The sequence below is a fragment of the Theropithecus gelada genome, chromosome X, assembly GCF_003255815.1.
Source record: "Theropithecus gelada isolate Dixy chromosome X, Tgel_1.0, whole genome shotgun sequence".
In the NCBI taxonomy this organism is placed as follows: domain Eukaryota; kingdom Metazoa; phylum Chordata; class Mammalia; order Primates; family Cercopithecidae; genus Theropithecus; species Theropithecus gelada.
The window spans coordinates 36,533,307-36,548,072 of NC_037689.1; the positions used below are offsets into that span (position 1 = coordinate 36,533,307).

Here is a 14,766-nt window from a genome sequence, read left to right on the forward strand (position 1 = left end):
TCATCCTTTTTTATGGCTGCATAGTATTCCATGGTGTATATGTGCCACATTTTCTTAATCCAATCTGTCACTGATGGACATTTGGGTTGATTCCAAGTCTTTGCTATTGTGAATAGTGCCGCAATAAACATACGTGTGCATGTGTCTTTATAGCAGCATAATTTATAATCCTTTGGGAATATCCCCAGTCAAACCTGCACGTTATGCACATGTACCCTACAACTTAAAGTATAATAATAATAAATAAATTTAACAAAAAATAAAAATAAAAAGAAAAAAAAATAAAAATAAAAATTGTCATTAAGAAAATACTTGACTAGAAGGTACAACATTTGAATCTGGCATTTGGAGTTTCTTTTTCGTTGTGACTATTCCATTAATTACCTGAATGAAGAACTCCTAAACCTTATATAGTCCATTTTTTACTTGTTGAATTTGTATGATGGGTTCCCCCTAGGGAAGCCAAGATGCCAACTCACATAAACAGTCAAGTATATTTAACCCCAATGGTTTAAAAGTGAAAAGACAGAAGAGAGGCAACAGGGACATCAGAAAATGGGAATTTACAGATCTGCCTGAGCGTACTCCTAGAAAACAGCAAATTGGGTCTTTTGAGACTCGTGATTCAGGTGACTTTAGCATAAAATCCCTAAATTATCTTAATTTGGCATATTGATTTTACTGTTGTTAATGAGAAGTGAGGAATAGACAAAAAAGCATAATGGATATCAAGAGTCAGTGCCACCCTAGCTCTATACTCTCATCTTTTCAGAGAGAGTATTCATGAATATTTTTAGGTGAAAAGAATGATCAATAGTGTCCAGTTTGGGGAACCTGTACTATCTTAGGATCCTTATGGATTTTTCCTGTATCTGGCATGTACCCTGATTCCTTAAGGCCTCCTGAGCAGTGCCAGTCATTGGTCAGTAGGAAATCACTACCCCATAGTTTTAGTTTGTTGCTCTTATGGACAAAATGAAAAAATACCCACTTGATCATTGAAATATCTAAAGGAGTTTGTGAAGAGCCACTTATCAATAGTATAAATATTATTATTACTTTGTAAAATACATCTGAGATTCTTTTGAGAAAACTATTAAAAAGTTAATAGATCTATATAAAGATGAATTATATAGATTCATCTTAATTAACTAGAGATTATATATATATATATATATGTTCTACCTACATAATGTAGCTTTGCAGACATTGAATTTTGTGAAATCTTAATTGATTATTCTTCAAAATCTGTCATGAAGAATAACTATTGTATCTTAAAATCTTGAGTCCGCATTATTTTAAGCATATCCCAGATGAAGACTGCGGTATTAAGCACCAGGGTGCCTCTTCACAGATGCCTTTTTCCTTATATGTACTTTACTTGTCCTACATTAATGCAACAACTCTAGGAGGTTCTCTGCTCAGAAAAGAGTGAAATTACATTTTGATTCCTCTGGAATAGAAGAATGAATTGAATCTCAAAAATCTTCTTTGCAGTTTCTGTTTCTTTCTCACAGTTGTCTCATTTGTTAATAGGGCTGTTTAGTATCTTCAACTCAATGTGTAAATAATACTTCTGTATACTTTGGAATTATTAGCTTCCTGGTGCTCATGATGTAAATTAGAAATAATTTTTGCTTCTGAAAATGTAGTGATGTGTTAAAAGGGGAGGGGGCAACTGTGAGACTGGTTTAACAATAGAATCTCTAGAAGATTGTAATTGAAACCATAAATTAGAACTGGAAATGATTTTAAAGTTCAGTGGCCTCAGCGCTACTATGACATGCCACATCCAAAGACTCCATTTATCCACTTAACTGTTTTCTTTTGTACTTCCCTGCAAACAACAAACACAGTGAATGACAAAAGAATAGGCTGTTTACCAGAGGACAGTGACAGTGCACTATTGATTTCCCACAAGTCCTCCTCCTGGGCTGGCACCTCACCATTGTGACATGCTAGTTCAGTTCCAGCACCACATGGAATACTATTCATGATACTATACACTTCACTGAATTAGAGCTCAGACAATGAGCTCAGTTTTTACTTACATTTAGATGACCAGTTTTTTCTAGGCCAGTATAAGTGATGTTATTACAGAGGTACTGATTCACATTCAATGAATTTTTTTTCATCTTTCAGCAAAAATAGTGATCTTTGATATGCCTTGGTTAATGAATGGTGAGTATATTTATACTTTCTTAAAACAAAATGTCTAATTTTCTTTGCCAATTTAGCCATATTTCTACAATTGTTTAAAATAATGTTTATATTGTCCTTTGCATGCACTCTTAAGAGACTGAAGCTAGAGCACTCGAAGGCTATTCCTAAGCAAACAGGGCTAAAATTCTATACCCAGGATCTGGGGGCACCCATTAGTCTTCTTTAAAAACAGCCTTGCCAGGCATGGTGTTGCACACCTATAGTCCTAGCTACTCAGGAGGCTGAGCCAGGAGGATCACTTGAGCCCATGAGTTTGAGGCCATCTTGGGCAACATAATGATACCCTTCTCTTAAAAAAAAAAATTAACAACAGCCTCAAAATATTCAACCATTAAGGTAATACTGTAGTCAGAAGCCTGAATTTGACATGCACAGATAAGGTGTGTCACAGAACACAGGCCTTGTCTAGGTTTTCTCATGGGCTTCAGGTGTTGAGAAGGAAGGTGGAATCAGTCTGAAACTCACCCCAAATCACTGTAGTGACATGACCCTTTTGACAGTCATGATATATTTTTTGGTAAATTTTTTTTGAAAAAGCCATTGGTTGATAAACTATCTTGACCGACTTTAAAATTACTATAAATTTAATGTTATTAAATGTTATTAAATGTACATTCTCATTTGTGTTTGCAAAAGTCAGTTGTTACATAGAAAGCAATAGAGAAAATCAACAAATCCAAAACTTGGTTCTTTGAAAAATGCAACACAATTGACAAACCTTTAGCTAATAAAGAAGAAAAGGAAAGACTCAAATTATTAAAATCTGTAGTGAAAGAAGGGACATTACTATTGACCTTAAGGAAATAAAAAGGACTATAGGGGGATACTGTGAATAATTATATGCAAAGAAATTAGGTAACCTACATGAAGTTAACAAATTCTTAGAAAGATACAAACTACTGAAACTAATTCAAGAAGAATCAGAATAGAAATATAAAAAGGAAGTTGAATTAGTAATCAAAAAACCTTTCCACAAAGAAAAGCCCAGGCCCAGATGGCTTCACTGCTAAATTATGTGAAATATTTAAAGAAGAATCAACATGAATCCTTCACAAATTGTTCCAAAATATAGAAGAAGAGGGAATACTTTCCAACGTATTTTATGAGGCAAGTATAACCATAATATCAAACATCACAGGAAAAGAAAACTACAGACTAGTATTCCTTATGAAAATAGATGCAACAGTCCTCAACAAAGTACTAGCAAATTGAATCCAGCAGCATATAAAAAGGATTATACACCATGACTAAGTGGGCTCAACATATCAAAATCAACTAATGTAATCTACCATATTAATATAATGAAGGGGAAAATGATGTGATCATCTCAAGAGACACAGAAAAAGCATTTGACAAAATCTAGTACCCTCTCATGATAAAAGTACTCAACAAACTAGCAACATAAGGTGCAAAGAGTTGAAACAACTGCCAAGTTAAACCACAGTAGTCCACACAAGACTACCCCCATTTCTGACACAAACTGCAAGTTCAGGAGGTGCTGAAAATTACCCTTAGGTTTGATAATTCTAGTGAAGGACTCTGAGAACTCACTGAAAACTATTATACTCACAATTATGGTTTATTACAGGGAAAGAATTTAGATTAAGGTCAACCACAGAAAGTAAGGTGTAGGGCAGAGTCCAGGGAAGTACCAAATGTAGAGCATGTTACTTCACTGGCATCAATATGTGGCAGTGTGCATGGAGTATGTCAACCTGGGAAGCTCACCCAAGCCTCAGTGTTCAGAGTTTTTATTGGAACTCCATTATGTAAGCATGATTGATTGCCCATGTGGTTGATCTTAGTCTTCAGTCTCCCCCAAGGTCTACTGATACCGTGTAACCCAAACCCCTACCCTGAATCACATTGTTGGTCTTTCTTCCATGGCCAGCTCCTACCCTAAGTCATATTGTTCCATTGTCACTCAAGGCCCCCAGACGAAGACAATCCTATCAGGCATGAAAATTACCTCTCAGAAGCTGAGGGCAAAGGCCAGACCTCTCTTTGGGTAAGGCTAATCCTTCACAGAAAAGAACTTCCTCTGCCTGTCTATAAAGGGCATATATGAAAAACCTGAATCTATGAAAACCCACAGCTAACATCTTACTTAGCAGGGAAAGAATGGATGCTTTCCCCCTAAGATCAGGAACAAGACAACGCTGTCTGCTCTTACCACTTCTATTAATAAAAGAAGTTCAAGACAAGGACACTGAAAATTACAAAACACCATTTTAGTAAATTCAAGACCTACATAAATAAAAAGACTTCTTGTTCATGGATTGGAAGACTTAATACAGTCTCTCTAAAGTATCCATGGGAGACTGGTTTCAGAACCCTTCCCCCACCACCACCACAGACTCCAAAATCCTTGGATGCTCAAGTCCCTCATATGAAATGGTATAGTATTTGCATGTAACTGACACACATCTTCCTGTATACCTTTTTCCTTTTTTTTTTAATGAGTCTCATTCTGTCACCTAGGCTGGAGTGCATTAGCACAATCTCAGCTCACTACATCCTCTGCCTCCCAGGTTCAAACGATTCTCCTGCCTCAGCCTCCCAAGTAGCTGGGACTACAGGCACCTACCACCACACCTGGCTAATTTTTATAGTTTTATAGACACAGGGTTTCACCATATTGGCCAGGCTGGTCTAGTCTTGAACTCCTGACCTCAAGTGATCTGCCTGCCCCAGCCTCCCAAAGTGCTGGGATTACAGGCATAAGCCATCACACCTGGCTCCTCCCATATACTTTAAATCATCTTTAGATTATTTATACTCCCTAACACAGTGTGAGTGCTATATAGTTGTTCTACTTTATTGTTTCTCATTTGTATTTTTGTCATATTGGTTTTATTTATTTTTTAATATTTTCAATTGTGGTTGGTCAATCAAAAATCCATGGATGTGAAATCTGTGGATATGGAGGGCCGACTGTATTGGTAAGAGGTCAACACTTCCCAAATTGATCTACTGATTCAGTGCAGTCCCTATCAAAAGCCCAGCTGCCTTTTTTTGCAGAAATGGATATGTTTGTCCTAAAATTCATATGAAAATGCAAGAAACCCAGAGTAGTCAAATCTTGAAATAGAAACACAAAGTTGGAGGATTTAACACTTCCTGATTTCAAAATTTACTACAAAGCTACAACAATCAAGACATTGGGCATGTATGGGCATAAGGATAAACATATAGATCAGTGAAATCGAATTGAGGGTCCAGGTATAAACCCTAGTGTTTATTATAGTCAGTTGATTTTTTTTTACAATGGTGCCAAGACAATTCAGTAGAGAAATAAGACTTTTTAAATAAAAGGTGCTAGGACAACTGGGTATGCACATTCAAAGGAATAAAGTTGGACCCTACCTCACATCATATATAAAAATTAACTCAAAATGGATCAGAAACCTAAATGTAAGAGCTAAGTCTCTTAGAAGAAAACATAGGATTAAATCCTTGTGCTTAGATTGGGCAATGGTTTCTTAGATATGACAACAAAAGCACAAGCAACAAAAGAAACAGATAACATTGGACTGCATGAAAATGGAAAACTTGTGCCTTCAAGGACACTATCAAGTAGGTGAAAAGACAATTCTCAGAATGGAAGAAATCATTTACAAACCATACATTTGATAAGGGACTTATTCTAGAATATATAAAAAAACTCTTAGAATGCAACGTTAAAAAGACAAGTGGCCAGGCATGGTGACTCACACCTGTAATCCTAGCACTTTGGGAGGCTGAGGTGGGCAGATCACCTGAAGTCAGGAGTTCGAGACCAGCCTGCCTAACATGGTAAAACCCCGTCTCTACTAAAAATACAAAATTAGCCGAGCATGGTGGCGCAAGCCTGTAATCCCAGCTACTCAGAAAGCTGAGGCAGGAGAATTGCTTGAACCCGGGAGGTAGAGGTTGCAGTGAGCCAAGATTGCACCATTGCACTCCAACCTGGGCAACAAGAGTGAAACTCTCTGAAAGAAAAAAAAAAAGACAACCCAATTAAAAAATGAGTGAAAGATTTAAATAGATGTTTTTCTAAAGAAGATAAACAAATGGGCAATAAGCACATAAAGAGATGCTGAGCATCAGTAGTCATTAGAGAAATGCAAGTCAAAACCAAGTGAGGTATGATTTCACACCCACTAGAGTGGCTAGAATCAAAAAGACACAATAACAGGTATTGGCAAGGATGTGGAGAAATTGGAAGCCTCGTACACTGCTGGTGAGAATGTTAAGATGGTCCGGCCACATCAGAAAACAGTTTGGTAGCTAAACATAGAATTACCATATGACCCAGAATTCCACTCCTTAGTATATGCCCAAGAGAAGTGACAACATATGTCTACAGAAAAACTTGTACACAAATGTTCATGGCAGCATTATTCATAATAACAAAAAGTGGAAACAGCCTAAATATTCATCAGTTGCTGAATGGATAAGCAAATATTGCATATCTATAAAATGGACAATTATTCAGTCATAAGAGGGAATTAAGTACTGATACATGCTACATTATGAATGAACCTTGAAAACATGCCAAGTGAACAAAGCCAGTAGAAAAAGCCACGTTGTATGGTTTCATTTATATAAAATGTCCAAAATAAGCAAATCCATGAAGACAGAAAATAGATTGGTAGTTCCTAAGGACTTGGAGAAGGAGGCATAAAGAGACATTGCTATATGAAGGTTCTTTTTGGTGTGATGAAAATGTTCTAGATTAGATTGTGGTGGTGGTTGCACAATTCTGTGAATATACTAAAAACCATTGACTTGTATATAAAGGGGGGATTTTATGACATGTAAATTATATCAGTAAAGTCATGAAAAATCAGATTTATCAAATAATTAAAGTAGCATAGTTTCAAATATGTCAACTCACATTTTAAATTGAAATTAATGAAAATTTAAATGTTATGTAAACTTATAGTTAGCTAAAATAAAAAGATACTTCTCTAATGTTTATCATGCTATTCTTATTTTCTGTTGTTTTTAATTGACAGTTTTGCAAATTTAATGCAGTATTTCTATTGTAATTTCTTAAAAATGTACTTAGATTGTCACAGTGAAAATTAGGTTTAAAAATTAAGCATAAATAAGAAATTACATGACAGAACAAGATTATAATTACCAAACAGCTGTGTTTGACAACAGAACAGTGCAGTTCGTGCCACTGCACTCCAGCCTGGGTGACAGAGTGAGACTCTGTCTCAAAAAAATTTTTTAAACCAGTTTATTTTTGAGATTCTGTAAGTTCCCCACAATTATATAAACTGCAAGCCCGGGAGAGAGGCAGAGAAGTGTAGGGTTAGGAAGGAAGTCTGGATCCAGCTCACACTCATAATAAGAAGGGCTGTTTCTTTCTTTCTCTTCTGACTTGCTGTTTGAGAAGGTTTTTCAGATAGAGAGTTTATGAGAACCATAAGGTAAATGACTCTTTCCATACTATTGTGCAGTTATTTCCTGAATCATATTGCTGTTTGATTCAGTGTCTGGAAATCTAAATAGTTGGGATCATTGATGGATTTGTTCAGAGGCCAAAACCCTGATAAGCTTATTAATGAACATCAGGGTAACTTAATCTTCCTGAATCTTCATAGAACATTTGAAACCCATAAGGGAGAGCCACAATGTAAACACCTACAGAAATTAGAGAATGTTAATTAAGTACATCACGTAAAGATAAATATTAACAGATTATAGCCCAAACTGATTTCAGAAGACCTGGGTTAGCATTTATGGTAAATTAATTGAGAATAGGAATGAAGATAATTTTAATGAAGTGACTGGTTTTTCTTCAGCTGCTTTCAAAATTGTGAAAACCTGGCTTGGTCCAGAAGCAGTGAGCTTGTTGAAGTTTACAAGCAAAAATGAAGTTCAGGACTATGTCAGTGTAGAATACCTGCCTCCCCACATGGGTGGAACTGTAAGTATAATATTTGAAACTTGTTTATAAAACTATACTGGATAATGACACATTAGGCTGTATACTTTCCTCAAGGAAAAAAGAAAAGTAGTATCATAATATACAAAGAAGTATCACAGATACCCTCAAAATAGCAAGTAGTGTTACACACATTTTTAAAGTTTTAAAGTTGTTGATTTTTTATTTTTTAATAGGTAATATATTTATGTGGTTCTAAACTGAAGAATATTCAGAAGAATAATGAGAAATAAGTCTTCAGTAAAAATATCTCCTCCTACTTCTATTTCCAATCACCATATTCCCTCCCCAGCTGAATTTCTTATATTAATTTGCAGGGATATGTATTACCTATATAAACAAGTATAGTATATAATTCTTCCTCCCTCTCATCTCTTCTAAACAGTTAGTGCATTTATGTGCTACTGTGCATCCTGCTTTTCTCTTCACAGCATGTCTTATACCAAATCAGTATGTAGCAGGCTCTCATACTCGTTTCTGGCTACATGGCATTCTACTATCTAGACATAAGTTAGTGAATTTCCTCTTGATGTGTCTTCAGTGTGCTTCCAATTGTTTGCTGTTCAACAATCTTTTTAGTTAAAAAGATACTGTTAAGCATATACTGTCAAGATTTTTTTGAGCTGATTTTTACTTTACTACTTATAAAAAAACTGTACAACTTATGGACTTGGTACGCTTTGGGTTAACTTGATAATATTTCACTTATTTGATTTTTGCAATCTTTTTTTTATACTGCCTGCCTGGCAAAATTGTGTTCAATCAGAACTAGCAAGAGGAATAGTTTTGATATGTCCTTCTGTTTATTGTCTTTGATTAGAAAAGACCTGAACCAGTATTTTTAATTTGAAGTCCGCTTCTTTCTTATTCTAAGGCTTTATTTCACATTTTCACCTAGAAAAACCAAATACACTTCATTTCAGGTGCTATGCTTGATTTAAAATGTGATTTTGTTTATTTTTAATAACTTGCTCATAAAATTGTTGTATCTTAAATAATTATAATTAATATAATTCATAACATTTTAAATTATATTAATTTTATGTATAGAAAAGGTTATTTTATTTTCCCTCTCTGTTCTTAGTGATATATTTCTTCAGAATTACAGTCAAACTTATAGCAGGACTATTTTTTAACATTAATTTTTAAGTATTTTTTTTTCAAAAAGTAATACATATACATGATTTTTTAATAAAGTAAACACAGTACCAGAGATTGAAAAGTGTAACAGTACCATGAAAACTACATCTCCCTTCCCAGGTCCTTGCCCACTGCCACTCCCTAGAGGCAGTCACCATTAAGTTTTCTATCCCTCTGGAGTTATCTATTACAGTTTTTTACACAAATGGTCACATACCATATATATTGTCCAGTTGTGCTTTTTTCACATCTTTTATTTTGCAGGTTATACCATATTGATTCACAGAGGTCTATCTCATTTTTAAACCATTCCAAAATATTCCATTGTGTGGATGGATATAACATAATTTATTTAATCACTCCTCTTTTAAAAGACTGCAGTGATAATTGTATTCTAATTTTTTGCCATTACTAGTTTTGCTGCAGTGAATATCCTTGTAATAACACTTGATGTATGGGTGCAGCAACAATGCATACAGAATAAACTCCTAGAAAAAAAATCAGTGGGTATAGTTTTTAATTTTGATAGCTGTTGCCACATTTCCTCTAAAGAGATTGTGCCTGTTTACCAATAATGTATGAGAATTCTTGAACCACCTCCTTGCCAGCATCGCATATTCTTATTTTTGTAATCATTGCCAGTCTCGGGTAAAAAATATTTCATTGTCATTTTAATTTGCATTTCTTTAATTATAAGTGATGTTGAAAACTTCTTTATGATTCAAAAGACAGTTTTCATTCTTTTTCAGTGTATTCTATATCCCTCTTTTGTATTGTTACAGAACTTATATGGTTCTTAAAAACACACACACACACAACATATACATTTAAAGCTTTTATCCATCTGAAATTCTTTTTGGTGTAGAGAACAAGCTAGAGATCTAAGGTGATTCTGTATAGATGGCTAGCCAGTTGTCCCACACCACTTATTGCTGCTTTTCTTTCTGGTTTGAAATACTTCCTTTATTTTAAATTTCGTGATCTAATTAAGTCTATTTTCTTGGCCAAAGTAATGAACTGTAAATCTACGAAGAGAATTATTTCTCCACCCACCATTTAGTAGGCTCATGTGAAATTATTTTCTTTTAGGATCCTTTCAAGTATAGCTATCCACCACTAGTAGATGATGACTTCCAGACCCCATTGTGTGAGAATGGGCCTATTACCAGTGAGGATGAAACTTCAAGTAAAGAGGACATAGAAAGTGATGGCAAAGAAACATTGGAAACAATTTCTAACGAAGAACAAACACCTCTTGTTAAAAAGGTAACTTTATAAATAAAATGAAACTGAATCACAAGTTACGGTCTATCCCCAATTCTGCCACTAGCCAGCTATGTGATTTTGGGTAATTCACTTAACCTGCTACCCTTCCACATTTTTGTGTGTAAAAAGAAAGAGAAAGGATGGGATTAGCTAACCAGAAGCACCACTTTAGTGTATTTAAGGCTGATTCCAGGCCAGAGCCTGTGTCTTATACCTATAATCCCGAGCACTTTCTGAGGCTAAGGTGGAAGGATCGCTTGAGCACGGGAGTTTGAGACCAGCCCGAGCAACATAGGGAGGCCCTGTCTCTACAAAAAATAAAAAATTATCCAGATGTGATAGTGCACACCTGTCGTTCCCAGCTACTCTGGAGGCTAAGTTGGGAAGATCGCTTGAGCCCAGGAGGTCGAGGCTGTAGTGAGCCATGATTGTGCCACTGCACTCTGACCTGGGTGACAGAGTGAGACTTTGTCTCAAAATAAAATAAAGGCTGATTCCATGCTTTTGTATAAAGACTAGCAAAACACATCTAGAAGTAATTGTTTTATCTAAATTTTTTTTATTTGTCTAAAAGTAATGAATTTACAACTTTGATTTAGTTCCTTTCTCTAATTTTTAAAAGAGCACTTAGTAGTTGTCACTCTTTTTACAGGTAATCAGGAACTTGATAGATGGATAAATACAATGTTATATTTTAGAAAAATTTAAAGACTCTTAAGGGAAGGGCCATGTTGTATTTTCTACAGTAACCTATGTAGGCACTAAAATAGATGTTAATGGTCATGTTAATATATGCTAAATAGTTATCCTTTTTTTTGTCTTTAGATTAACCCAACCGAATCTACTTCCAAAGCAGAAGAAAATGAAAAAGTTGATTCAAAAATGAAAGCTTTCAAGAAACCATTGAGTGTGTTTAAAGGCCCCTTACTACACATCAGGTAATCGCCAAATATTTTATTAGCTATAATTTTATAACGTATCTTGATCACCTTGAGGGAGCCACAAAATTAAGAAAACTTCTCTTTGGTTTTTGAAACTGTAGAAATATAAAACCAAGAGTTATCTGAAAATTACCTTGGTTTCCAGACATAGTGGATATTTTTAGCTACCTTTCTTTTACTATGTCGAGTGTCTTTAAAGGGCTCTCATCACATATCAGATAACAAAAGTAAATATTTATATATTAGTCAATCTGAATGGCAGTAGTTTCCTCACATTACTGATACTATTAGACTTGCCCAAGTTCGGGAATGCCAGAAATGACACGAAGGATTTGTTGATTTTACTTTCCAAAAGCCAAAGATGAACTAGAAAAATAGGTTTGTGACTGAAGCCAAACTTCAGGACATCTCTGTTTTTCTGCTAGGTTATTTGATTCAAAAGATTCCAGGTTTCTTTCAGCATTGTATAAAGTGTATAAAGACCTTTTTCTCACTGATGTTTTTGGTTGGTAAATATATTTTGCCTTACGTTAAATTGCTACACCAACTTTATGATCTCATGTAGCATTTTCTGTCCCTTTACTTGAAACCTTTCTATATAGCTGCTTTATGTGTGTCTCGTATGAACAATACAGCCAGACTTCTAAAAAAATCTAATCTGACATTCTCTAATTGATAATATTAGTTTGTTTACATATATTTTGATTACTGTTATATTTGGATTTATCTCCGCCATCTGTGTGTATGAAAGCCAACAAACAAGAGAGACAGATGCACATGCATTTTCTATTTTTCATGGTTTTTCTTTCCCATTTTCTCCCTTCGTAGTTTATCTTTTCTGTTCGTTTACTTGTTCTCTTTTTTCTCCCTACTTATTTGGAAGTTACACATTCTGTTTTCACTGGAAGCCTGTCACATCATAGGTCCTTGCCTGTAATTGTAGAGGTATGACAGGAAAAGCAGGCTAGGGAGAAAGCCAGACAGCTTCTCAACTGCATATCAGGCTCTGCTCCTCCCTTCCTCCGCTCCCGGTGAAGTCCCACAGCTGCTCCTACACGTACACAAGGACCTAACCAACCTCTGTCTTCCTGGAACTGCTCACAGTTTTGTGCTGGTTACTAAGAACAATGAGATCCATAACCTTGTGTTTTTCTATGACTTACTTAAGATTGGGTTCTAAAAGGAAGCCAGCAACCATGTAAATTTACCACCTTGTCCAAAACTAGGCAAAGCCCTCCTGGGAGAGCTCATTCTTAAAAACATGTGTTAGTTAGATTAAAAAACACCCCCAAGGTACAGACATTCCTGATATAAAATTAACCTATTTAAAGATGTATCTCAAAATCAAGGGCTCGCTGAAAATCCACTTTAAATTATTCACCTTTTTATATAAAACAAAAACACTATTCTTCCCATCGTTTTGAGCCACCTGATACAATTTGGATAGTGTAATTAAACTACACAAACTTTGCTTGAATTGTTTTAAAAATTTTTTAGGTCATAGGCATTACAATGGAAAGTAATAGTAAAATTTAAATTTTGAAGCTCACTGATTTTACTGTTTAATAAGTTCTTCCTACAGCTCCCATCCCAAATTTACTTTTATGTTTATTTCTCTCCTTCCCTATTACTTAGAAAAGCTGCTATATAGTAAGAAATTATTCTGTTAAATACATTCCTAATCATCTTTCTTTTTAAGTTATGCTCTTTCCTGTTGGTGTATAGAAATATGCCTTATTCTAATTATTTGTAATTAGGTAAAGTTGAAGCAGCAATATCTTCTTTGCTTTATTATCTATAACCTTCCAAATAGTTTAAATCAGTGCACCTTAAGATAGTGCTGATTATAGGATTAATCAGAGCCTTCGTCATTCTCTCTTCTGTTCTTCCTGGTTTGCTTTTGATCTTGGGGAAAACCATAGGACTTTTTAAATAGTGTGCATTGAATCAGTAAGATTAAAATACAAAATTGTATTGGGTAATTGTTTTGTAAGTCTTTTTTGGTGAAATGCCTTTATACAAATGAGCCTAAAATATTAACTAAATATTTTTTCCTCAGGCTAATGATTAGATTGTCATTTGTTCTGATTATTACAAATGTTGTATGTTTTTGTCACTCCCTAGCCCAGCAGAAGAACTGTATTTTGGAAATACAGAATCCGGAGAGAAGAAAACTTTAATAGTGTTGACAAATGTAACTAAAAATATAGTGGCATTTAAGGTAAATATCTCAAAGATACAATAAATTATGTTTGAGAATTTGACATGGAAAGTGATTTTAGACATGTTCTAATTGGAAGATTGAAAAATTTGAACTTGTACAGTGTTTTAATTTATGACAATTTTTAGGTATGTAGTACTCCCTTCTGGTTCTAACCAAGTGGCATAGCTTATCAAAAAATGTTCCCTGAGCTCTGTATCTGAATTTTTATGTGCAGTAATAGGTTAATGTCTAAGTTAATACAAGGGTTTAATGTTTGTTGTAAATAACAACCCAAGAAAAATTACTCTTTACTATGTGAATAATTTAATTTATAATAACAGTGAAACATAAAACTATAAAATTGATAGTGCATTTTCCCCAAGTGTGGTATATTCTGGAGTGTAGTTTATATCGGATATTAACCTGATACTGAGCATTAAGTGTAAGAAGACTGAGTCCGTCTCTACCCCATATTGTAGGTTTTCCTGCCTTAAATCTTCTGTTTAATTTAGACGTAACCACCAGGATGTTCCTGATGTGCTTTGATTATCTACTGTTTTTTAATTTCTGAACACCATTGTATTAATTACATGCAATCTAATGTGCATTGTTTTTGTGAATTTATGTCATTAAATTCAGGCAATTAACAGGATAAATATTTAACAGATGGATTGTTTAAGAGGGAGTCTGAATGACAATTTGACTTACAAGTATCTTTTTAGATAGGTGGAGATGCTTTCTTCCTGTTAGTGGGGAAAAAAATCTATTCTATGCATAACCATCACTGTTACTTTGTAAACTCTGTTATTGATTATTCACTGCTAATTTTTTTTTTTAAAGTCATTCTTAAGCCATTTCCCCCCCACAAAAAAGCACAAAGGATGTTATATGACTATTGTGTTTATAAACAGGTGAGAACAACAGCTCCAGAAAAATACAGAGTCAAGCCAAGCAATAGCAGCTGTGACCCGGGCGCATCAGTGGATATAGTTGTGTCTCCCCATGGGGGTGAGTTGTCACTTAGTAGCCACAGCAGGTGTTGAGTGTGGCGG

General features: G+C 34.8%; 1 protein-coding gene across 1 annotated transcript in view; it reads left to right on the plus strand.

Annotated features, from left to right (window-relative positions):
* Positions 1–14,766, plus strand: part of MOSPD2 (motile sperm domain containing 2) — a 55,379-nt gene that overhangs the window by 30,689 nt on the left and 9,924 nt on the right. Inside the window, exons 7-12 of the mRNA XM_025371829.1 lie at positions 2,143–2,181; positions 8,022–8,146; positions 10,394–10,570; positions 11,396–11,508; positions 13,636–13,732; positions 14,626–14,737. Of these exons, the coding sequence (XP_025227614.1) occupies positions 2,143–2,181; positions 8,022–8,146; positions 10,394–10,570; positions 11,396–11,508; positions 13,636–13,732; positions 14,626–14,737 (663 nt within the window). The remainder of the gene's footprint in view (positions 1–2,142; positions 2,182–8,021; positions 8,147–10,393; positions 10,571–11,395; positions 11,509–13,635; positions 13,733–14,625; positions 14,738–14,766) is intronic.